General features: G+C 36.3%; 1 protein-coding gene across 1 annotated transcript in view; it reads right to left on the bottom strand.

The window, feature by feature from the left end:
• The window catches only part of LOC124614041 (integrin alpha-4-like), a 560,480-nt gene that overhangs the window by 430,575 nt on the left and 102,396 nt on the right, over positions 1 to 27,509 (bottom strand). Inside the window, exons 3-4 of the mRNA XM_047142871.1 lie at positions 17,170 to 17,264; positions 14,643 to 14,766 (exon numbers count right to left, since the gene is read on the bottom strand). Coding sequence (XP_046998827.1) covers positions 14,643 to 14,766; positions 17,170 to 17,264 — 219 coding nt within the window. The remainder of the gene's footprint in view (positions 1 to 14,642; positions 14,767 to 17,169; positions 17,265 to 27,509) is intronic.

Below are 27,509 nucleotides of genomic sequence, written 5' to 3'. Positions count from 1 at the left end.
TGAATAATTTATGAAGCACATTTTTGAAATAATTAAAAAGAGATCTGATTGTTGGGGTGAACAGTGATTTACTGAATGATTATATATATTTGTACATATATTTTTGTGTGTTTCATCACACAGTACATACATATTTATATAGGTTAAACAGCTTAATACACAGTTTTATTCAGTTACATATTCATGCCAATATTATATTAGATATGAAAAATTAAAAAAAAAAATTGAAAAATTAAAAAAACTTTGTGCAGCACTGAAACATACTCTACATAAAAATTATATACATTATAATGTGGATTTAATGCAAAATGTGTTTATATTTGTAGTCACCACCAAAGGAAGAGAATACATAAGTTATTGGGTGTATTCAGTCACGTGCAGGCAACATAAACCTGCTTTTTGGAGAAATATGGAAATCTCTGCTTCTGCTGTACTTACTAGACTGTTCATATTACTTATTTTTAATGTACACAATACAAGTCTTTTAATTAAAAGGAGCTACACAGGACTGAGTGGTATCCATGTTGCAAAGTCTGTTTAAGCCTCTACTTTTCTTGATATGATTGTTATTTCATTGACATATTTTTCATGTACAGTTTTTTTGCCACTGGAACATAGATGAAGACATAGTTAAAGTGAACCAAAACTGCATTTTGTTGACAGAAGACACAGAAGGTGCGACATCTCCACTAAAGAAACTGCCCGCAGTAGCTTGTCCATCCTATGCTAAACTATTGCTATGTGGTACAGAGTGCTTAACAGGTAGTACTGATGGAGGACATCAAAATACTTCAAAGAAGAGCAGCTCATTTTTTAGTTTATTGAAATAGGGCAGAGAGTGTTACATACATGATATGAGAGTTGGGGCAGCAATGATTAAAACATAAGTGTTTTTCAATGTGGCAAGATCTTTTCACGACATTTCAATCTCCAGTTTCTCTTCTGAATGTGAAAATGTTTTGTTGGTCCCCACCTACACAGGGAAAAATGATCATTGTAATACAATAAGAGAACTTAAGGCTCACCCAGAGAGATTTAAGTGTTCTTTCTTCCTGCACACTCTTTAAGAGTGGAAAAGCAGAAAAATAGTGTGAAAGTGGTTTGGTGACCCTGCCGGGCACTTAAATGGAATTTCAGAATAGTCATTTAGAAGTAGGTGTACATGTTGGTAGATCAAGTGTCCATGTGAAATAACTCAAAATCTTGCAAAAGTACAAAAGTATTTTTATTACACTTTTGTGGCATCACTGCACAAATATTCACATGTCACATTGATCAAAAAGATGACTATAATTCTGTGAGGTGTGCAACAGAAAATAAAATAAAAATTATATTTCATGCAAACTCAATATTAGATATACATTTTCCTGTGTTAATCTGTTTTGCAGATTTTTTGAAGCAATGAAATGCAGCCACATAATATAGCAGTGGGTGCAAGTTTGTACAGCATATGACTGTCACACAGAGTTTCCAGCACTCTGGCCAACACACCCCTGAGATTTGATGGCTTCACAACAATGATGATTCCCTAAACAGGTTACTCAGTGTCCATTGGGAACTTTTAAAACTAACAATTGTAAACTACCAGAAAAAGATTCCTTTAGTTTATCATTCAATACACTCTCCAATAGTGAACTGCTATGCTCCATGTAATGTGCAGTCAAATGTTATACAAATATCATTTACATCCATGTCACCTCTTGTTTGTATTTTATGCATACCTAAAATGTCAGTATGTGATTAACCATGTACTAGATAATGTCATATAAAATTATTGTTCCTATACTAAATATATTTCACAGTGTAATAAGAAACCATCCAAATTAAAATGTGTAACTCATAATCACATTATGGTGTAAATGCAGCTGTTAAAATTTTGTGCACAAATTAAGATAGTTTAGAATTCATTGTTTGAGAAACTGTATTTATTAAAATTTGTGCAAATGGCTGGCTTTTTCTAAAATTTTGGTTATGTTAAACATTTTTCAGACATTCACAAAACAAAATATTGTACTTAAAGTTATATAAGTTTTAACTATAAGATGTAAAATTAAACAATGTAGGGAAATATCTTCACTGTTACAAATGTGTAAATATTATTTCAGTGTTGCCACTTATTAAGTTCAAGTTTTGAGTTCTGTACAGCGATGTATCAAGTACACAATGGAGGAATGATGCATAATCAAATCATCTTACTAATAATTTATTGTTTAGAAGAAGGTGTGGAGGAGTTCCTATATGCAATGAATCTAGTAATATATGAAATGATCGTATGGCACTGTCAACCTGGATGACCCACTCGGGTTCGGCCGCCAAGTGCAAGTCTTATTTCACTTGGTGCCACATTGGGTGACTTGTGGCTAGTGATGAGGGTGAAATGATGATGAGGACAACACAACACCAAATCCCCGAACACAGAAAATCTCCATGCAGCTGAGAATCAAACCCTGGCCCACTGCAAGGGAGGCAGGCGCGTTACCATCCAGTGAAGCAGGCAGACAACGAACCCAGTCAAATCTTTCCTTAAACAGCAGTCTAGAGATCACCAGCAGTGCAATAATCAGAAGTTAAGCAACAACAACATGAGTTTCCACTACAATTTATATCTTCATGTGTTATTTAAAGAAAATTAGAAGTTCATTTTAATACCATTTGTAGTGGTAGAGGTGAGCAGATGTATGCTGTAAACATAGAATAAACTCTCTGATCAAATTGCTTTAAGTTTCAGATATCAAACACATCAGTTGTGAAATTTTGGAAATTTTATTTATAGAAAACACTGATCTAAGGATGGAAGACTATATTTTAGAAAACAAAATTGCATATTGCTTACCACAAAAAAAGGTATAGCAAAATATTGAAGTGGAACAAAGTGTTACTTGCAGACTGAACTAGGTCTTCACTATGATAGAAAGAAAAGATAAATACAGATTTTTCTTATTTTATTATAATTTTGTGCTGTGACTGTTGACTTTGGACATGAAATTATTTTTTGTATTATAAAACTGAAAAGACATACCAACAAGGTTAAATTTAGTCGTAAATAATTTTGGACAATATGGCGGCCAGTGGTTGCCAATCCACTGAATTCACAAAGGGTGTGATCTCTCCTGGAAACTTAAATCTTTTAATCATATCTATATTGTATAAACCTTTATATTTCCTGCATCATGCTCCATTAGATATACTGCTTTTGGATGCAGTATATTCTGAACTTTGAAAGGTCCACTGTAATGTTGAAAAAATTTGCTTGTTTCCTTCTTTAAATTTGAGCTATGATGAAAATCATATACTAAAGATCTAGAAAATACTCTCAAAAATAGGTGGGGCGAAATTCTCAGATCTGAATTTTGGAAACTGCTTTTCAGTTGTAACTTCTCTAATAAATTACTTGATAATCCATGGTTATTCACTCCTGCCTTCTTATGGATTTAGGGCTTAGTACTCTCAATAGCCTCTCACAGGCTCATTAATTCTTGAAACTTCCTGACAGGTTAAAACTGTGTGCCGGATCGAGACTCAAACTTGGGACCTTCGCCTTTCATGGGCAAGTGCTCTAGAAATTGAGCTACCCAAGCATGACTCATGACCCATCCTAAAAGTTTCATTTCTGCCAGTAACTCATCTCCTACCATCCAAACTTCACAGAAACTCTTCTGCTAACCAGCAGAACTAGCATTCCTGGAAGAAAGGATATTGTGGAGGCATGGCTTAACCACAGCCTGGGGGATATTTCCAGAATGAGATTTTCATTCTGCTAAGGAGTGTGCACTGAAATGAAACTTCCTGGCAGATTAAAACTGTGTGATGGACTGAGACTCTCTGAACCCACCAAAAAGTTCTACTCCTTCAAATCTACCTAGAAAATACTCCATCAAAGTTAAAACATTCTTTTAATTAGGTGTTAACAATGATACTTGACCAATAAATTTAATTGAAGTTGCCATGATACTTGTATACAGTTGTATAAGTATGGTTTGTCTTCAGGTTTTGTGACTTGTTTGAATATTTCCTTTTGCTTTCTTCTTAACAGATCATTACTGAGTTTGGACAATGTTGTTACACCTGTTCACTTATAGTTTCTTCTTTTGTTTAATCCTTGATGCTCTTAACAGTGCTGTAATTTATTATTCTTTAACTTTTTTGATTTTGTCAATTTATAGTTCCCTATTTTCTTCCTTTTGCTCCAATGCTCCACACCCTGTACACTGGGAGCCAAGTGAAGCATTTTTCTTGTTGGTTTAGGGTTTTGTGTAAATGTTGGCTTGCTCCTTGTAGTTGAAGCTGAGTCAGAACACTTCATAAGATCTGTCGCCCAATGTAACATCATTCTTTGCAGGTTCATCACCAGCTATTTCCAGCCCGATATAAAAAGGATTAACACCTTGGAAAAGTTTGTTCTTACATTTACAAAGATTTTCTAAATCAGGCCATCCCTTTACTTTACTTATATCAGCACTTGTCTCTGGCTTGCAATAAGTAACAAATTTAAATCGATTACGTCTACTATATTTCCTCCAAGGAACACCGGCTGATTTATCAGGCCTTAAACTAAATGGACCTAACTTATTACTACATGCTAAACGTACTTTCTCCAATGCACCCTGATCTTCAAATATATTTTTGTTAGCTCTGTCATCAAGTGTTAATCGCTCTACCCTAACATTAATCCTATAGACGTAAGTTACAATCTTGTTAATAATTGCAGAGTCATATTTATTTGCAAAGAACTTAAACTCATCAGTAATGTCATAGTGTTTCAGTGTAGTAAAATTATGGGCATTTTCGTCATATTTCTCAGTGGCTCCCATTTTTCCGTATTCAAAACGAACACCATCTGATTGTGTATATTCTGTATGCCACTTGCACATTTGACCGAAATACGGCCTAGTCAGAATCTTCCGATGGCGTATCCAATGCCTCGGTCGTGCCCGGTGAAACCAGGTCATCATCTTCCTCCGACGAAATGGATATAACTTCCTGCTCGACCTCCACGTCCGACGTGTCCGACGCCATTTTGTCCTTAACATTTAAACAATGAATTATATGGCAGTCGGCATTTATAACTTTAAGGCGGGATATCAAAGCTTCATCGCCAATATTAAAGTCATTAGACACCATTAGGCATAAATACAAATTCTCTGTATGCTTCTCTAAATTGCTCTATCAATTGTTCCAAATTAGGTTTATAAAACCAAAGCTCCTCCAACACAATAACAGCAGCAGAATAATTAATTTTATTTCCATAAAATGTTAATGCCAAATCGTCGATTCGTTGCTGCGAAGTAGGAACAAGGAAGGGTAGGAAGATTTTTATGTTTAGAAAAAGTGACAAAAAGCAGATTTCAGAGTAGCTGTTGGCTCAACACAAAAGTTTTGTCTCAAGTACAGATAGTGTTGAGGATCAGTGGACAAAGTTCAAAACCGTCGTACATAATGCGTTAGATGAGTATGTGCCAAGCAAGATCGTAAGAGATGGAAAAGAGCCACCGTGGTACAACAACCGAGTTAGAAAACTGCTGCGGAAGCAAAGGGAACTTCACAGCAAACATAAACATAGCCAAAGCCTTGCAGACAAACAAAAATTACGTGAAGCGAAATGTAGTGTGAGGAGGGCTATGCGAGAGGCATTCAATGAATTCGAAAGTAAAGTTCTATGTACTGACTTGGCAGAAAATCCTAAGAAATTTTGGTCTTATGTCAAAGCGGTAGGTGGATCAAAACAAAATGTCCAGACACTCTGTGACCAAAATGGTACTGAAACAGAGGATGACAGACTAAAGGCCGAAATACTAAATGTCTTTTTCCAAAGTTGTTTCACAGAGGAAGATTGCACTGTAGTTCCTTCTCTAGATTGTCGCACAGATGACAAAATGGTAGATATCGAAATAGACGACAGAGGGATAGAGAAACAATAAAAATCGCTCAAAAGAGGAAAGGCCTCTGGACCTGATGGGATACCACTTCCATTTTACACAGAGTACGCGAAGGAACTTGCCCCCCTTCTTGCAGCGGTGTACCGTATGTCTCTAGAAGAGCGTAGCATTCCAAAGGATTGGAAAAGGGCACAGGTCTTCCCCGTTTTCAAGAAGGGACGTTGAGCAGATGTGCAGAACTATAGACCTGCATCTCTAACGTAGATCAGTTGAAGAATTTTGGAACACGTATTGTGTTAGAGTATAATGACTTTTCTGGAGACTAGAAATCTACTCTGTAGGAATCAGCATGGGTTTCGAAAAAGACGGTCATGTGAAACCCAGCTTGCGCTATTCGTCCACGAGACTCAGAGGGCCATAGATACGGGTTCACAGGTAGATGGCGTGTTTCTTGACTTCCGCAAGGCGTTTGATACAGTTCCCCACAGTCGTTTAATGAACAAAGTAAGAGCATATGGACTATCAGACCAATTGTGTGATTGGATTGAGGAGTTCCTAGATAACAGGACGCAGCATGTCATTCTCAATGGAGAGAAGTCTTCCGAAGTAAGAGTGATTTCAGGTGTGCCGCAGGGGAGTGCCATAGGACCGTTGCTATTCACAATATATATAAATGACCTTGTGGATGGCATCGGAAGTTCACTGAGGCTTTTTGCGGATGATGCTGTGGTGTATCGAGAGGTTGTAACAATGGAAAATTGTACTGAAATGCAGGAAGATCTGCAGCAAATTGATGCATGGTGCAGGGAATGGCAATTGAATCTCAATGTAGACAAGTGTAATGTGCTGCGAATACACAGAAAGATAGATCCTTTATCATTTAGCTACAAAATAGCAGGTCAGCAACTGGAAGCAGTTAATACCATAAATTATCTGGGAGTACGCATTAGGAGTGATTTAAAATGGAATGATCATATAATGTTGATCGTCGGTAAAGCAGATGCCAGACTGAGATTCATTGGAAGAATCCTAAGGAAATGCAATCTGAAAACAAAGGAAGTAGGTTACAGTACATTTGTATGCCCACTGCTTGAATAATGCTCACCATTGTGGGATCCGTACCGGATAGGGTTGACAGAAGAGGAAGAGAAGATCCAACGGAGAGCAGCACACTTCGTTACAGGATCATTTAGTAATCACGAAAGCGTTACGGAGATGATAAATAAACTCCAGTGGAAGACTCTGCAGGAGAGACGCTCAGTAGCTCGGTACGGGCTTTTATCAAAGTTTCGAGAACATACCTTCACCGAAGAGTCAAGCAGTATATTGCTCCCTCCTATGTATATCTCGCGAAGAGACCATGAGGATAAAATCAGAGAAATTAGAGTCCACACAGAGGCATACCGACAATCCTTCTATCCACGAACAATACGAGAATGGAATAGAAGGGAGAACCGATAGAGGTACTCAAGGTACCCTCCGTCACACACCGTCAGGTGGCTTGCGGAGTATGGATGTAGATGTAGATGTAGATGATATATTCATATATCCCCCTCCCCCACTTTTTTTTATTTTTTTATTTTCCCCTGTAGCCAAAGTTGATCTTCTTGAAGTGGAGGTCCTGCTCATCAGTGGCTCTGGAATCCCATGTGTAACTGTGGAAAAGCTTGAATACCAGTTGTTATTGGAATAAAGGAAGATAACTTCTACTTATATCCCAAAAAAGCACTTTCACTACTTTCCTTTTCCAAACACATAATTCCTTGAATGAGTGTGCAGATCATTAGGATGATTTGTGAATTAGAGTAGAACATAACTTTTCAAATGACATGTGCCTTGAAGCTCAACATGACATTCAAGTTTATTATGTATTTTATTTGTTACAAAACTATATTGTCGTCTGTTTTCATTCTTGGAGAGTGTGGTTGCTCCTTGGTGATAAAGCCATGACATCAAAATACAAACAGCCTGCCCACAGTAGGTGAAGTCATTTACTTGTTCTCACACCTTGCCATTTTCTCCTATTCTACACATCTCTTTTAATGTCTGCACACACGAAAACAAACAACTGCACACAGTATATGTTCCATGACTTTCTCCCTACTTAAATAATTCTGTCATGATCATCTTTCCTTGTGCTACACAGGGAGTGTGAAATGTTGTTTGCCTACCAAATGTAACGCAATTTATAACTGTGTTAGCTGAGGAAATAATGAGTGAATAGGTATTGGTCCACAATTGTAAAACAACAATGAAACAACACAAGATAATGTTATTTGTGGTTGGCATACTGTATACATTGTTGCACCAACCCATTAGTTTAGTTAAATGCATCACCACTCTGTTATTCTACAGGGTGAGTCACTAACTATTGCCACCTAGAGTAAGTCCAAAAGTATGATGGGAACTGAAAAGTTTATGGAACGAATGTTGCATGGGTCAACAGGGGCCTTAATATGACGTTCATTTTTTGTTGCTAGGTGGGGTTGCATCAGAGATATGAAAGTCAACTTTTTTTTTTAAATGGGATGCTATAGTTTGGTACTTATTTTCTGATAGCAGCTATCAAGATGAATCCAATGATGTGTAACAGTAAAAATTAAACAATGGAAAATCCAGGATGGAATGTAACAATATTAGAGAAGGAAAGTTGCTACTCCCCATATAGTGGAGATGCTGAGTTGTGATAGGCACAACAAAAAGATTCACACAGTTATAGCTTTTGGCCATTAAGGCCTTTGTCAGCAATAGACACACATATACACATGAACACAAACGCAACTTGGACACACATCTGCAGTCTCAGATGTAACAGTAAGGTCTTAGAAGGTCAACGAAGGTCACAAAGTTGTCATGAACGTCCATTTACAGAAGGTGTTTGAAGTGATGAGCATTCACATCGATGCAGTGCTGCAATCTTCTTATCATGAATTGAGTGGTATTCCTTATCACATCGGCACTTATCGAAGCACATGCTCCGACAATTCTCTCTCACATATTTTCAGATGTAGTTGGAATGTCTTTATAAACAATATCTTGTATGAATCCCCACAAGAAAACCTCCAGAGGCATCAAGTCTGGTAAACAAGCTGGCCACGACACATATCCTCTGTGTTCAACCCAATGTTTCTGGAACTGTCTCTCCAACTCATTTCTAGTCATCAGCGAAAAATGTGCCGTGCACCCATCATGTTGATACCACATTCTGTTCTTTGTTCCTAAAGATATTTCTCCCAATAACAGGCTTAATGTTTCTGGAAGGAATATGGTGTAATTCCTTCCATTAATATTTCCTTCGATGAAATAGGGGCCTTTAATTCTGTCCTACAGAATCCCACACCATGTATTCACTGGCCATGGTTTTTGATGTGCAACTTGCCGCAGCCAACATGGATTTTCAGTTGTCCAATAATGCATGTTCTGCAAATTAACATCACCATGGCTTGTGAATGTAGCCTCATCAGTAAATAAAATCAAATTAATAAATGTTTCATTCCTCTGAATCTGAAGTTAAGTACATCAGCAGAATTCAATGTGATGCATACAAACTGTACCAGTTAATTCTTGGTAGAGACTGATATGGTAAGGATGATATTTATGGTGGTGCAGTACATGAACAACACTGCTCTAGCTCATCCCAGATTCCCTTGTGATTTGAGGCAGAGTAACACAAGGATCTTGAATCACAGTGGCAAGAGCACCAATTTTCATTTCTTCTTTAGTAACTTTCCTTTTCCGGATATGTTTCTGTTGTGTTAAACATCCAGTTGTTATCAATTTATCATACACATATTTAAATGTATGATGTGTATGGTAAGTGCATTGAGGATATCTTTCAGTATATAAGTCTCTAGTTCTCATTGAATTTCATTGGAACACGGTGTGCATGAGAAGTATATCGACTTGTTCTTCGAAGGAATACATCTTTCACATTCTCTTGACTCGATGACACTAGTGCTACCATTCCCATTAGTGTTGTACTGTGAAATTGTCGAATGGTGTTTACATGTCAGTAGCCTGTTAGATGGATACACCATATTCGGCGAATATTTACTATTTCCATGAAATTTACTATTTCCATGATATAAAGAGAACCACTTGTATATCAAGAGCTCAGATGGAAACACAGTTCTAAGCAAAGAAGGGAAAGCAGAGAGGTGGAAGGAGTATATAGAGGGTCTATACAAGGGCAATGTACTTGAGGACAATATTATGGAAATGGAAGAGGATGTAGATGAAGATGAAATGGGAGATACGATACTGCGTGAAGAGTTTGACAGAGCACTGAAAGCCCTGAGTCGAAACAAGGCCCCAGGAGTAGACAACATTCCATTAGAACTACTGATGGCCTTGGGAGAGCCAGTCCTGACAAAACTCTACCATCTGGTGAGCAAGATGTATGAGACAGGCGAAATACCCTCAGACTTCAAGAAGAATATAATAATTCAAATCCCAAAGAAAGCAGGCGTTGATAGATGTGAAAATTACCAAACTATCAGTTTAATAAGTCACAGCTGCGAAATACTAACGCAAATTCTTTACAGACGAATGGAAAAACTGGTAGAAGCCGACCTCGGGGAATGTCAGTTTGGATTCCGTAGAAATATTGGAACACATGAGGCAATACTGACCTTACGACTTATCTTAGAAGAAAGATTAAGGAAAGGCAAACCTACATTTCTAGCATTTGTAGACTTAGAGAAAGCTTTTGACAATGTTGACTGGAATACTCTCTTTCAAATTCTTAAGGTGGCAGGGGTAAAATACAGGGAACGAAAGGCAATTTACAATTTGTACAGAAATCAGATGGCAGTTGTAAGAGTCGAGGGGCATGAAAGGGAAGCAGTGGTTAAGAAGGGAGTGAGACAGGGTTGTAGCCTCTCCCTGATGTTATTGAATCTGTATATTGAGCAAGCAGTAAAGGAAAGAAAAGGAAAATTTGGAGTAGGTATTAAAATCAATGGAGAAGAAATAAAAACTTTGAAGTTCGCCGATGACATTGTAATTCTATCAGAGACAGCAAAGGACTTGGAAGAGCAGTTGAATGGAATGGACAGTGTCTTGAAAGGAGGATATAAGATGAACATCAACAAAAGCAAAATGAGGATAATGGAATGTTAGTCGAATTAAGTCAGGTGATGCTGAGGGAATTAGATTAGGAAATGAGACACTTAAAGTAGTAAAGGGGTTTTGCTATTTGGGGAGCAAAATAACTGATGATGGTCAAAGTAGAGAGGATATAAAATATAGAGTGGCAATGGCAAGGAAAGCGTTTCTGAAGAAGAGAAATTTGTTAACATCGAGTATAGATTTAAATGTCAGGAAGTCGTTTCTGAAAGTATTTGTATGGAGGTAGCCATGTATGGAAGTGAAACGTGGATGATAAATAGTTTGGACAAGAAGAGAATAGAAGCTTTCGAAATGTGGTGCTACAGAAGAATGCTGAGGATTAGATGGGTAGATCACATAACTAATGATGAAGTATTGAATAGAATTGGGGAGAAGAGGAGTATGTGGAACAACTTTACAAAAAGGAGGGACCGGTTAATAGGAAATGTTTTGAGGCATCAAGGGATCACAAATTTAGCATTGGAGGGCTGCGTGGAGGGTAAAAATTGTACAGGGAGACCAAGAGATGAATACACTAAGCAGATTCAGAAGGGTGTGGGCTGCAGTAAGTACTGGTAGATGAAGAAGCTTGCACAGGACAGGGTAGCATGGAGGGCTGCATCAAACCAGTCTCAGGACTGAAGACCACAACAACAACAACGATATTCAACAGAGGATTGTCAGAGTAAGTGCTTCAATAGGGAATACCACTCAGTCCATAATAAGAAGATTGCATATATCTGAAGTGACCCCACCTAACAACAAAAAACTAAAGTCATATTATGGACCCCGTTGTCCAATGCATCATTTTTCCCACAAACTTTTCAGCTCCTATCATACTTTCAAAGCTATTCTAGGTGGCAATAGTTAGTGACTCACCCTGTATAATAGCTGCACCCAACTTTCAGATACTTCCTGTAGTACATGCATCCCACTCTCTAGAAGCACATTGACTTTCTGTTTGTTCTCATATCCTTAATCATAAATATAACAGGTGGTTAGTTTGGTGGAGGGGGATGGACAAGGGTGAAGTTATCCACTCAGGGAAAAAAATCATTTCTCCCAACCAAAAATTAAAAAAACTGTTCAATATCACCCACCCTCATCCCCTCTCAGGAACAAGTCCGTCACAGAAATTTTACCCCTCCCCCCCCCCCCCCCTGCCCCCCGAAACACTTTCTTAACTATTACATTTACACTCTTCAGCCATGTGATACTACATTCTAAGACAAAAAAAGCCAACCTCATGAAAGAATTATCTAAATGAGATAGAATTCATTAAATATGATTTACAAGTATACACAAACATACTATTACAATTTTAGAATAATTGCATTATTTCTTCAAGAGAAAGAGCTTCACAAATCAAGCAAGTCAATAATACACTGGTCCAGCTCCGGCCCTTACACCAGCAGATGTTCAGCTTGGCATTGATTCAAGGAGTTGTTGAATGTCCTCCTGAGGGATATCATGTAAAATTCTGAGCAATTGGTGAGTTAGATCATCAAAACCCTGAGATGGTTGGAGGGCTCTGCCAATAATGCTCTAACAGTCTTCAAGATATGCCCAAGGTAGAGTTTGGTAAGCATGAAGACAAGCAGCGGAAACTCTCACTGTGTGCTGGCAGGCAGTATTTTTGCTGATATGTAAGCCCAGGCTTTAATGCTATGAAGGGCAACAAAACAGGTGATAGAATATCATCAGTGTACCAATATTCTGTATGAGTGTCACTGATAACAACCAAAAGGGTCCTGTCATGAAAAGAAATCACACCCCAGGCTGTCACTGCTGGTTGCTGGGCTGTTTGGTGGGGCAATAGTCTGACTGGTATCCCACCTCTGTCCAGGGCATCTTCTGACATGTCTTTGAAATGGTATCTCATTACTGAAGCAGAATTTTCTTCATTGATGAGTCAGGTTTTGAAATGAGCTTTGATTACCAGCAAAGGTATATCTGGAAACGCCCTATACAATACTGGGATATCACCATATGGCCTGACAACCAGGAGTGATGGTTTGGCGTGGCATTTCTTTTCATGGTGGAGGATCCCTTTGGTTGTGATCCATACCATCCTTACAGCACAGCAGTGCATTGATGATATTCTACATCCCATTTGTTGCCTTCATGGTAAGCTGTACCGGGCTTCCATTTCAGTGAGATAAAGCTTGCCCGCACATGGTGAGATTTCCTACTGCTTGTCTTCATGCTTGCCAAACCCTTCCTAGAACAGCAAGTTCACCAGATCTCTCCACAACTGAGAACATCTGTAGTATTATGGCAGGGGGCTCCAACCATCTCAGGATTTTGACAATCCAGCACACCAGTTGGACAGAATTTGGCACCATGTCTCTCAGGAGGGGATCTAACAACTTCACCAGTCAATGCTTTTTAAATAATGTTGTGTGTATCATGGCAACAGATAAACATTTCAAAACAACAAGATGACCAGTAATTACATGTATTTATCTACATTCATAGTAGATTTTGACCAATCCACACAAATTTGAAACACAAAGGTGATTAAATTTAAAAAACTCACAGAAACATGTTTTTTGTAAGCAAATCCAAATGAAGCCAGATTTTTTCAAAGTGAGTTTTCAGTTTTGTTGTAAGAATACTTTTTTCATTCATGCAATTCACTTTGTACCATTTCAATGCATACAAGTCACGTAAGAATGAATTTTAAGTGCTACATTTAGCTCCAATTTAAACAATCATATCTCAGCAACAGATACAGATTACTGGATAAGAAATTTTGTTTTCATTATATCCATTTATCTATCTTTGTGCAGAGTTTGAAACAATTCATACAAGTTAAAAGTAATGTTATAATTATGTCTAGTTTCTGCAGTGGCCATCATTTGAATGTAGCACAGCTTCCAGAGTGCTCAGAAACCAAAACGATTTCTAGCTTATGTCTCCCTTTTCTGCTTGTACTCTTTTGCAGCAGCTGTAAAGTTCACATCAAAAGATGTCTGCGTAAATACTGTTAAGTGATGGTAGCAAGAGACATAAAACATATTGAAGTCAGTGTGGAATCTCTGTTTCATGTAAAATAATTGCTAGAATTGTTCATTTCTGTAGTTCTGTATGCCTTTATTTGACTTTCCTTAGACATAAAATAGTAACTTCTGTACCTCAACAGCCATTGAACATTTGCTATATATCTATATAAGGTTCTGAACTACAAGTCATCCAGAGTACAGCATGTGGAAATGTTTAAAGTTCAATGAATAAGCATACATAAGATCTAGCTTTCCATACAACATTCCAGAATGGATGAAGTAAATCTATAAATGCAGTCTGATTCCAGATATCATCAGTTCCTGATGGTGCTTTGCAGAAAGCACTGAACAACAGTATCACTTTGACACCTCAAAATCAGCTTTACGAATTCTTTGTAAATACACTTATGAAAGGTAATAAATTGGATACTTAATTTCTGTTCTGATAATAGTGAAAGCTTTCTGATAACACCATAACTGAGAAAGCATGTAATGATTAATGGAAATCTTTAAAAACTGAATCATTACATCTAAAATACCAACTGATCGGTCTTATCCAAATAGGAGTCTGGATTTCATTATTACATCACACACATTTATTTATGTGTTTGCCCCTTATAGTAATTTTAAGATCAAAAGACATTGCACTCACCATTTAATGGAACAAGTTTACATTGTTCCTGTGTCTCTCTCTTGCCAACAGGGATAATATAGCATGAACCTGTCATTATATTGCTTTTTGGATAACTTATGTCCCTCCGTCGGTGGCCACAGACCTGTAAATCAAATTTATTACTGGAAGCTTTCATAAATGACTTATTCTAACATATTAAATTAGTTCTTCAGATACTCATTATATACATTGCAAAATAATAAGGTGCTATTTTATAAATTTATTATTAATTGCTAAATTTACTTTATATATCAAATTTAAAAACTACCTTTCCACGATCATTTAAAAAATATTTATGAGGTTCCTCTACAAGCATCAGATAACAAAATTCCTCCATCACAGAATTTTTGTTTTAGATGAATGTTTCATGTCAAATTATTTTTGGGTACTGTAGTACTTTCTGAGCAATGCAACTAATAAATTTGATGTTATTGTTTTCATTTACACTTCATTTCTTAATCAGTCTCTCTATGACTTCTAGGTTTCAGCTACCTTATGTGTTGTATTCAGAAATTTTGTGTCTATTGCAATACATCTAATTGTAGTATTAATGTAAATCTTAAACAATTTCCATGAGATGTTAATATTCATTACTTGCAAGATGTTTTCCCTTCATTTACACTTATGTGTAGGGCTCATGTCAGCCAAGATATATTGCTCCTACTGCATGAGTGTGGACAATGAATTAGCTTCATATTTACCAAGGCAAAACATTGTTATTAGTACTTAAATATGAAGTTTTTTGTATTGTTCCTTACCCTTCACCATTTATTGATATACATAATTGAAACTTGATATTGTGCAGCCACAAGCTTCTGACTGCTATTTTTTCAAACACAGTGGTTTTTCTGTAGGTACTGGTAGAGGACAAATAGGAAGGCAAGAGTGAAGACTGCAGTCACTACTGTAACCTTGTTTGCCATTTATGCAGTAGCTGTCACACATATATATCCATAATGATTACCTAAAAAAAGGAATTCACTTAAGTTGTTCTTCAACAAATCAGACCTCTGTGCAGTTGGTTTCTTAAAATCAGTAGTTGAAATACCACAGTAATGAGGTATATACTGTCAACATCAGTATGAAAAATGTAGAAGCTATAGCATGTCTTCTGTTATTAACTTTTACCTTTCCTTCTTTTAGTTGGTGGAGAAAGAATTTAAATCTCTGCTGATTTAAAAAATTTATGCATATACCATTGTACATGCCTGTACGCTATTGACTATTACTTGATTTTTAAATCTGATGCACATATATGTATCCTAAAGGGTAATGCATTTTCAATGCAACCATTCTCTTCAGTCATTGGCTGTTTATTTTAGTTCCATGTAGTTGTTATATCCCTTTCCTCAACTCCCTATATTTTCCAAATATTTCACCCTAGACCACCTCTTCCTTTATTCCCCAACACTTTCCCTTGAAGAATGTTTATGATAAAAGTGTTGTGTCTGATAACATATCTAATACATTTTAGTGTTCTCTTTCCACTTCCTTCAACACTTTGGCACCGAAACCTGAGTCCAACTTGAGCCATGATGCTGTGTTCAAAAGACCACACCCGAGTATTACTCAAGCCACAATTTTCTTAACAAATGAGCCACGCTTTCTTAGAAAACTGGACTCACTTCATATGAAAGCAATATAAAAAATGTCTCACTACCTCTCTATTGACAAGTGATACCTTCTGTTGTCAATTTATAGAATTATGTTTAAAGGAACAGTAGAAAACTTAAAAGCTGTTGTTGCAAGCTATTGGGACAATGTGTGCCCCTGTTGTGAGTTTCATGCATGTGCTCATTATATTTTACGGTGTGCTGGAATTCTGGTACAAGTATGTCATGTTTGTTGAGTGGGCAAGAAATTTTGAAAGCTGAAGAGGAAGAATTCAGTGATTCTGGATGTCAGGGAGAAATACAACAGTGGCTGAAGAAAATTTATGCTCAGGTTAGCTGCAATCTGATACAATTTTTCAATGCTAATATTGTTGTTACAGGTACTACCGCTGTAATGACATTTAGTTTTGTTTTATTTGTCTTAATCTCCTCTTTTTTACAGATGAATCTCATGATGAAGTGGTATCCAACAAAGGTTACCAAGATTTAGAAGTTAGTTTCTTTTTTCCATCTAGCTCATTCTTGTCGTTGTCCACCTTATCCACATTTCAATAATTTCAAGTCAGTTCTTTTCTTGTTTACCCAAGGGTCCAACTTTTACCACAATAGAGCAATTTACTCCATACAAGTGATTTTGCAAATGACTTTATGAGTTCTCTATTTACTGATTAAAATATTTTCCTTAGTTATAAATGCCTGTTTTGCCAACACAAGCCTTCTCTTCACTTTTATTAAATCTATGGCCATCCAAGGATAATTTGAGTATTTGTTAGAAATTGCAATACTTATTAAATATTTTATTTTTGTAAGGCTGTAGTCAGTTAAAATGAAGTGTATGTGACTTCTGAAATGAAATACAAGTTTCTTGCTGTAGAAATATAAACAATACTTACCACCACACTCTCATCTTTTTTTCCATTGATAGCAGTCATTGAAGCTCCTATCCATGCATTAACTCTGCTTTCTTTCTGAGGATTTTTTTCATTGGCTGTAAATATAAACATGATTATAAGAAACAATTTGCCACACACATTTCCATGTTTCCATGTAGTAAATCAAAATAGATATTTGTCTGAATTTGAATCCAAGCATAAATGAAACAAGACACACAAAACGTTACCCTAATTTTCTGTAAATGGAGGTTATCAAAGAGATTGCAGTAGAATTTGGAACAAACACCTGACAATTGAAGCGTGTGCACAAATAACACTGTATAGCACATTTTGACATTTCGTAGAATTGTGTGGAATAATGCCGTATACAGCAGTCTGCATCGCCTGCTGTTGTAATTGACATGTTCACCGTCCAAGGGCAGCACTAAACAGTGACGAGACGTGCACAGTATTCGCACCTCTGCGCGAACAATGCTGTATATTACAAGAATGGCGAAGTGCAGCAAGGTGACGCTTACCGCAAGTGGTTTGAAATGTGCAAATAATGCATGGAAAAGGAAAATTAACATTGGTAGTTGGCAGTATATTAAGAGGAAAAGGCTTCGTGATGCTGGACTGGAACATAAATCATGAAAAGGAAAGGTAGTTCCTGCAAAACAGCCTCCTACACAAGTGAGTGGAATAATGCTGTATGGGTTTTGTAAAAAGGTGTATCTCTTTACAGAAGCATATGTGTCCTGTAAAGCTCTAATGACATGTTATATGTATCTTCTGAAAACATTACAGTAAAATTATGTAACATGAATGAAATTAACTACAGTTCTGTAGTTATCATTGGCGAAAAAATATAATACTCAGTCTGAGTATTATTAAAAGAGAATGTGAAATTTGATAATCTAGTTAAATATTAGGTAGTATTAGTGATTGTTTTCATAATTCAGGATCGTGTATGCATTGCAGAAGTGTGTTCAAAAGAAGGATGCAAGGACATAAACCTGGAAATGAAGTTAAAGCCGTACGAAGAATATCATGCCTTAACATATGATGAGCAGTCCATATACTTAATAAAATCCATGGAAATAGGTGTGCCAGCCAGGCACAAGAGAGGTAAGACAGACGATACTTCACGGAAACAAGCTACTTTCAAATACAAAGTTTACTCAAAAGAAGTGTGTCAAAAAACATTGATTGACATATTCTCCATCACCCAGCAATGAATGCAGAATCTGCAATGTAAAGTAAAAGGTGGAATAACCACTCCTGAAGGTGGCAGAGGAAAACATTGCAATAGGCCACATGCCATATCAAATGATGACAGGGCTCTTATTCGGCAACACATATCTAGTTTCCCAAAGCAGATGAGCCATTACAGCAGGAATAAATCCTCAAAAGAATGTCTGCACCCTGATCTCAACCTTTGTAGAATGTATCTGTTGTTTACCAAAGTTTCCTGATAAGTCAATAAGCAGGTCATACTATCAAAGTGTGTTTCAAACAGATTTTAATCTGCCTTTCAGAAAACCTAGATCAGATACTTGCAGACTGTGTGATTTATTGTTTAACAAAATGATTGCAGCTTCAGATGAAATAGAACTGCACCAGATTGAAGTTGAAAGTCAGTTGCATCATTCAAGGGCAGACCAAGCATACAAAGCCCTAAAAAACAATACGGAAATGGCTAAGAGGAATAACAATATACATGTTATATGTGTTGACCTACAACACGGATGGATTCAGCCAAAATAGTTCCCTGTCTGTTTAAATTTGTGACGCACAATTATGATATGCTTGAAGAAGGTATGGAATGAAAACTGATTGTTTGGTCTGACCGCTGTGTTGGGCAGAACAACAAGTGGAGAGTTTTAGGGCTTTATTTCTATCTGATCAGCTACAATTACTTTAAAGAAATACATCAGAAGTTTTTATGTTTGGGTCACAGTTTCCAACCTTGTGAAAGGGATTTTGCAGTCACCGAGAAAAGAAAGAAAGTGTCAAAATTTATGGTTCCTTCAGCATGGAAGCATGTCATTGCTGAGGCCTTTGTCGATCCTTCAAAACTGACCATTCACAAGATGATGATGGAAGACTTCAAGGACATAGGACCCATCGAGTTGCTTTTGAAAAAGCCGCCTGCTTTGAAAATTACCGATGTACTTTGGTTGAAGCTGTGTAGTGACAATCCTTGAGGTTTAAGCATGCACCGTACCCACAATGTGCTTCGCCCATAGGAAAGACACTGTATTGTAAAGAATGGTTGTGAACATCAAGTAAAAAATTGTCCATTGCCTTCTGAATTCCAGTTGCTCTATCACAGGACACTGAAAGTTCATAAGGAGAAGAAAAGGGATCTTTTGGAGTTGACAAAATATATTTAACCAAAATATAGGCAGGTTTATGAAAACCTGCAGTGTGACAACTGACTGTAATGTACTAGATTTGAGCCTAAACTTGTTAAACTAAAGTCGTATTTTTTTTTTTTTAAGATCAAGCAATTCAGTTTACAATAAATATTATTTAGTATCTTGTTTTAAATCTCTTACTTACTATTTTTGGATTCTAGATACCTTATAATTACAGTAGAGCACTGGCTGATCAGGAATAATGCTGTATATCCATTGCCATACAGCATTATTCCATTTTAAAACTTACTTATTTTCGAGAAACCTGTGCTTAGTGCAATTTTAAAAACTAAAAATTAGTATTTTCCACAGTCTGTATGCACAAACAATACATATCTGCTATTACATTATTATATCGTATTAATTCTCTGGAACTAACAGTTTTTGTCAATTTCCCAACAACTGCAAAATGTGATATACAGCATTATTCGTGCACATGCTTCAATTGTCCTGAACAGTTCTTACAATCTGCTGACAGGCTGGATAGGGCAGTAGAAAGCAGTATGCACCAAAATAATAATAATGATAGAAATCACAATGGGAGTAATCAAAGAAACAGAGATAATGGTAACTTCCATCAGGATCAAAGTGACAATAGGGAGAGAAATTCTGGACAGTAGCAGGATAGGAATAATGGGAATAATCATCGTCAGTTTAATAGAAGAAACAATCACAGAATTAACTTCTCTGAAACAGCAGTTCACCTCAATGAAAGACCACATTTTTGGGGCGAGGAAACATAACAAGCATAGGATACCTAAGTTACACTTACAAGTAGAGAGTAACAACAGAGTTAATGATATGGCACATGTATCTGAAATTGGACAGAAGGAACATCAGGTTTCTCATTTATGTTTTGATCAAATGTTTTGGGATACTATGTTCAATTATAGTGATGTAGATGCTAATCACAAACCAGAATGTGAGAGTGATGAGAATTTTGTTGTAGTGTGTACCAATGATTTCTTCTCTTAGGCACAAAATAGTGTTATTGATGTGTGTAAATCAGGTGATAACTGTAGTACGTCTGAACTAGGTGGTATTTTTGATGCAGATGTGAATGAGGGCTGTGAAGTAACTGAGATTGGTAAAACTGAGGCTGGTGGCTTATTGCAAATGAATGTAGGTGAGCTAAGTGCCTTTGATGGAGATGAGACTTGTATTGTCAGTGATGTTGTTGATGAAGTAATTTTGGAGAAATATGATGATGATCCGCAGCAGGTATCTGTGGACTTTAAGAATAATGAAGTTTCAGAGTTATTTGCACATGACGTTGACAATACAGGTAAGGTAAGTGAGATATGTGAGATTGTAAGTGAGGGTCATGGAATACCAATACAATCAAAATAGTTTTCAATTATGTCATACAGAGTAATGTTCCAAACAGTGAAGGTGATGTATCTGTGAGTCTTGAGAATAAAGGTGAAAACTTTTTGAAGTTTGTTTGGGACCAGATCGATGATAACTTAGGTAAAGGTGCATTCTGAAATAATTTATCTGTGTTTAGTCAGAATTTGCACTCCAATTGGTGGAATGAAGTGAAAGAGGATCCAAGCAGGAAGTGTAATTTCGACAGTAATGTGTTTTGTGTTCCTTCTGTAACGAGTGATGGAATCTATTCATTGTGTTCAATCTTTACCTGATGACATCAGTATTCAAAGTAATGTCATGATACTTGTAAAGTTGATAAAACTTTGTGAATACAATGTGGGTGGAGCATTTGATGAAATTGAAAGTGATCTTTTGCATGAAGTGTCTGACAACAGGGAGGATGATTCATATTTTGGGTGTCCTTACATTAAAATTAAGATTTTTCAGTGGGGAGGCAACTGTTTGATTGATACAGGTAGCAAGATGAGAGGAGCTACAGGTAAGCAAAGAAAATTGGTAAAATCTTAGGTAGTTTTAGTATAGAAGACAAAACGTTTTAACATTGATGCTTAGTGATCCCTAGCCTGAAAGAAAATATAATTCTTGATATGGACTGGATAGTGAAAGTTGAGTATTGTTTTGGATGGAGTGCTAAAGAATGGTTTATTTTGGAACCTAAAAGTAATACTTGTGTGAAATCTAATTTCTGTATTTTGAGCTGTGGGAAAAGTTGTAACTATTTGCAGAACATTGTGAACCAAGGTGAGTACCAAATGTTTTATGATGATATAAATTTTGATAAGACTGAGGATCAGCATTTTGAAAGATTAGTAGATTCTAAAGTGACAGAAGCTGGAACTGTTAATGACCAACAAAAGGAACAACTTAGGAATTTGTTATTGGAGTTTAGAAATGTGTTCAATGAAAGACCAGGGAAAGTAAAAGGCTATCAGTGCATGCTTATTCTTAGAGATCATCAACGTTTCTTTCTCAAGCCATATAATACAAAATTTTCAAAAAGGAAAGATGTGGAGACATGCAGAGAAATAGGAGTGCTTACAATAATCTTTTGGTTTTGGTAACACAGAATGACCATCCTGAGAAGATGGACGACCTGTTACACAAATTTCATTATCTAAAATTCATGAGTAATTTGAACTTGACCTCTGAATTTCACCAGACCCCACTTAAAATTAATTCTAAAAAGTATACAGCATTTTTGCATGGAGGTAAATGTTTTCAGAACTGTGTGTTGCCATTTGGGCTAAATGTATGTGCAGTTAAATTCATAAGAACTCTTGGGAAGTGAAGTGGGTTCAAAATGAATTGCGTATGTTTATGACATTTTAATACCTGAAAAGACTTGGGAACAAATTTAGATCTGTTAAGAGATGTGTTCTCAAAATTGGAATCAGGGAGTATGACTCTGAAAATAGGTAAGTGTAAATTTTGTGTGGAAGAAGTAAAATTTTTAGGACATGTTATGCATGAGAAAGGAATTCAACCAGATAAGAGAAACTTGATGCTATTCCTTATTTTCCTGCTCCTTGCAACAAAGAGCAGCTTAAATCATTCTTTGGGTTAACTGGATTCCATAGACAATTTTTTAGCAACCAAGCTTTGAATGCTTTATGCCTGTGTGTACTTTTGAAGAAGAGTACTGTTTGGGATTGGAATCAAGATTGTCAGGATGCTTTTGATGAGATCAAAGGATTGCTGGGTCAAACTCAGATATTGTTCAGACTGGATTTGTCTCTTCCGTTTTGTGTTATGTCAGACAGTAGTGATGTTGGTTTGGGTGCTCATTTATTTCAGGAGCTTGAAGTTGAAGGTGTTACAGAATACAGATCACTTGCATTTGCTAGTAGAGTATTGCATATGCATGAAAAGACATATACTGTAACTGAGAAAGAACTTTTGGCTGTACATTGGGTGTTCAACAAGTTTAAAAATTATTTACTAGTTCACAAAGTCATCATCTATACTGATCACAAAGCATTATGTTATCTCCAGGAGTGACAGCTATACCATAACAGAATTACTTGTTGGGTCTTGTTTTTACAGCAGTTCAATAATGAAATAAGATACATTTAGGGCACACATAATGTAGTTGCTGATGCTTTGTGTAGGCTACCTTTAGGGGGTGACTGATTCAATGACTTTGGAGAAGAGGAGAAAAAAATTGTTGAAATGGCTCTGAGCACTATGGGACTTAACATCTGAGGTCATCAGTCCCCTAGAACTCAGAACTATTTAAACCTAGCTAACCTTAGGACATCACACACATCGATGCCCAAGGCAGGTTTCGAACCTGTGACCATTGCGGTCACGCGGTTACAGACGGAAGCGCCTAGAACCGCTCGGCCACTCTGGCCAGCAGAGGAGACAGAGTTTAAAATTATGTATTTGAGAGTTGTGAAAGAGGAAAAAGAGATCTTGAAAATTTGCAAAGACATTCACAGGTATCAAAATAATGATCAAAATTGGAAGTTGGTTAAGAGAATGTGGTTGAGAAAGGAGGAGAATAGACTGAAGAATATTGTAAGGTACACAAGGGTATGTTGGCCAGAACAGTGTATTGATACTTTGATTACTTATACACATGAGAGTTTTGGTCATTGTGGATCAAACAAATGTACACAAAAGATTTAGGAAAACATCTATTTTTATAACTTAGGTAGGAGAGTCAAGAAGAAGAATGCTACCTGTGACAGACATCAAAGAGTGAAGGTAAGTAACCATACAAGTAGAGTTCATATCTGAAACATACTAATAGTAATGTAGACCTCATGTCTATGGATGTCTATGGACCTCTGCTAAGTCTAAGAATCGATTTTGTTATGTTTTCGTGGTGGTTGAAGTATTTTTGGAGTTCATAAAGCTGTTTCCTCTTAAGAAAGCTACCAGTAAGCAAATCATCTCTCAGTTCAAAAACACATATTTTCATCAGCTGGGTATTCCTAAAACAATTTTATATGACAATGGTTCTCAGTTTACATAACAAGCTTGGAAAGACTTTGTTGATCATTCAAAAATGAGGCATATTCTAACTTCTGTGTACCATCCATTGAGTAATCCTGCAGAAGGATATATGAGAGAAATTGGAAGACTGTTTATAACATATTGTAATAAGAATCATGCCAGTTGGATAGATTATGTCAGTGATTTTGAGGATTTTATGAACAGCTTACAACATTCTTCAACAGGTTTTTCAGCATTTGAAATCATGTTTAATCACACACCAGCTAACTGTATTTCTAAGAATGTTGAGTTTCCACCACATAAAATTCTGTCACCACAAGAGAGAGAAGAGTGTGTCAGGGAGATGCTGAATAAGCAAGGGGATAGGAGAAAGCAGAGACATGTTGATCAAGGCAAATTTTCTAAGTTTGATGTAGAAGATCTTGTGCAGGTGAAGGTCAAAGGGAAAATTAAAGTGCTGACATTTGAGATAAAGAAATTCTTCGATAATTATATAGCAAAATTCGAAATTCTTGAAAATCTGCATCCTAATGCATACAAACTTGTGCAATCTAAATCTAATAATTTGTTTGGATTACACCATATCATTGAACTGAAATCTTATAGACACGATCCATAGGTATCTAATTCTTTTTTTTTCTCCTTTGTTAGTAATGTTGTATGTAAGATGACATGATTTCTAAAGTTCTGTCTTGTCTGTTGACTGAGTTTAAGTCTATGCCACACTAATTTGAAGGTTCATACAAGTAAATAACTCAGTTATGTAATAGATGTGTGCTTTAGATTTAGATACATATATGCCATGTGACTAAATGGGAAGATAATTTTACAATTTTCAAATGTGACATTGCCATTAAATATCTAGTGACAGATTTATGATTTTAGAATGTTATTAGTGTTAAATATTATTATTATCCTTGTGTGCTCTGCAGAAAATGTCTTAATGTAATTATCAGGAACTCTTTGGGTAAAGTCATGGGTGTTGTGGTAAACTGAGTGAAGACTATTTTATTCATGTGTACTGTAAATATTAGGTATAGTATTCTGAAATTTCATATGTGCAAAGCAAATGCATTTGTATGTTAAACACAGATTTCTTATGTCAGTATAACGTGGTCTACGGTCTGTACTTCCTTTTGTAGTCATTTGTCACATGCTGCATCAGTGCAGTCCAACTTGTCTTGCTTGTGTACATAACTTCTTTTAATCTGATTATTGCCAAGTGAATGTTACTTTAAGATATCTTTAGTATATATGAGTATATTGCCTTACTAGTTCATTTTGCCATTACATTTAGTTCTTTTTATTAATGTACCAGATGTGTGATCTCTTCTTAATCCATCCTGACATAAACCTACCATACTTATTCTGTAAATATAGATAGGCAAAACAGTTCCCATGTGATGTGAGGGAGGTATTTAACAGCATATTTTGTACATAAAACAATTTTCCAGGACTCAATGTGAAAGTAGATAGGTAGTTGCCTACCCATTGGAACATGTGATGAGAAACCTAGGGAGGAAACTGAAAGATTTGTGTGGACCCACTCTCACACTCCTGTATGGGCTCACCCTAATTGGTCCAGTTGACTTTCAAGAAATTGTAGGTGCGGGGCAATTTTCTCCAGATTCTGACAAGTATTAGAGGAGTCTTGTGATCTATTTCTTTTGATTGAAGCAGGTTCTTCTGCATTATGTAATACAATGATAAATTGTGTGTGTAATATATATATATATATATATATATATATATATATATATATATATATATATATATATATATATATATATAATGAATTTATTATATATAGCTTGTATTTCATTATCTTATGAGACAAAATAATGTACATATGTATGTATAATGACAACATCCGTACAAAGAAACTTATTTATGAATGAATGAATAAATAAATAAATATCAGTCTCGTGAATGAAATTTGTAAATTGTTAGCCCAGAAATTATCCTATATGCAAATTAATATTTATATAAATTTCAAGGAACTATTTGTTTAGATAAGAAGTTACTGCTATGGGCAGTGTTATTCTACATACATGTATGTCTTTTCAAGTTGAGGGTTAACTTCCCATTACAATACATTGGGTACAATGCTGTGGAAGGTTATTGTTCTATGACTGATGATTTGTTATGTTCAGCACAGAAAATTTAAAACTTAAAAAGTTCAGGAGTATGTTCTACGTATCCTGTTGCAAACAATTAGCGAATCTGATACAATTAGGCACTGTTAGTTTAGTAGTCTTTCATTTCAATGAATTTTATTATCTCAACACTCAATATTTTTGTAATCAATTTAAATGAATCTTATAATGAATCTTGTAGTGACCTGAGGAACATGAAGAATTCTTGGAAGGATTGTAAGGGAAGATTTTTAGGTAGTGGTGGTGGATCAAGTTGGGATCATGGCCTGAACTGTTCAATGTAGGGTTCAATATCAGGTTTGCTGTTGGTAAGGTTTTGGGACTGGTTTGGAAAGTGATATTTCCTGTGGATATTATTTGCGAAGGGAAGTTGGTCCTTCACCAAAGCAGGGTGTTGTAATGCAGGTTTAGTGCTGAAAGTGAGGCCCTTAGATAATCAGATAATTCAGGAGGGAGACTGCTTTAAATGAGAGGTTAAGGGCACTGTACTGATGTGAATGATTCTTGGGATTATGAGTTATTTTCAGTCTGGGAGGCAGTGGTGTAGGCTGTAGAATATTAAGGAGGTTGGCCAAGTTTGGGTTTGTAGGAGAACAGTGGTAGTTGATGATGTGGTTGTTTAGGGAGCTGCACAGGGACAGGAAGTGAAGTAACACTGTTCAGGTAGTCTAGGAGAAAGTGAGATAGCTTTTTGAGGTGAAGTCTGGCATGTTGTTGTGGTTGCACTATCAGATTGAGAGCCACCTGAAAAGTGACACATCTCATATACCAGCTACTATGTAAACACTGTTTGGACTTCTACATCAGCATGACTGTCTCCAAATTATCAATTAAAATGAAGGGGCATAGGCAGAGGGTGTTACTGGCAACTCAGCATGTCCTGTCGCAGAGCATACTCTACAACTTGGCATTTGTGACCTGTTTCACCACACATACCATTTGGATTCTTCCCCTACACATCAGTTTCTCAGAACTCTGCAGGTGGGAACTAACACCTCAGCATTTAGTGGGTTCTTGGCACCCACCTGGCCTTAATTTATGTTAATTTCTTCCATCTCAAAATTTCTTCACTGTAACTACTCTTTTCTTCACTCTGTTTTAGTTTTCTACATCTTTCATTATCTTTTCCATTTATTTTTCACTTATAAAATAGCAACAATCCTGTATCAACTAACCAGAGTATGCATCTCTATAACAAAAGGAGCAAGCAGTATGTACATGTTCATTCAACATGACTACACAACACTAAAACAGAATGGACCACTGAAAACGGGAAACAGACTATACAGTAACCTACCTTACAATATTAAAACAATAAAAGACACTTCACAATTTAAAACTGCTGTCCACAAATATTTATTGCAAAAGTATTGTTATAGTATAGATGACTATCTTGAAACATAAAAATTTATTGTCAAATATTATAAAAAGA

The sequence above is a fragment of the Schistocerca americana genome, chromosome 4 (genome assembly GCF_021461395.2).
Source record: "Schistocerca americana isolate TAMUIC-IGC-003095 chromosome 4, iqSchAmer2.1, whole genome shotgun sequence".
Classification (NCBI taxonomy): domain Eukaryota; kingdom Metazoa; phylum Arthropoda; class Insecta; order Orthoptera; family Acrididae; genus Schistocerca; species Schistocerca americana.
This window is presented reverse-complemented; position numbering and strand designations above follow the sequence as displayed.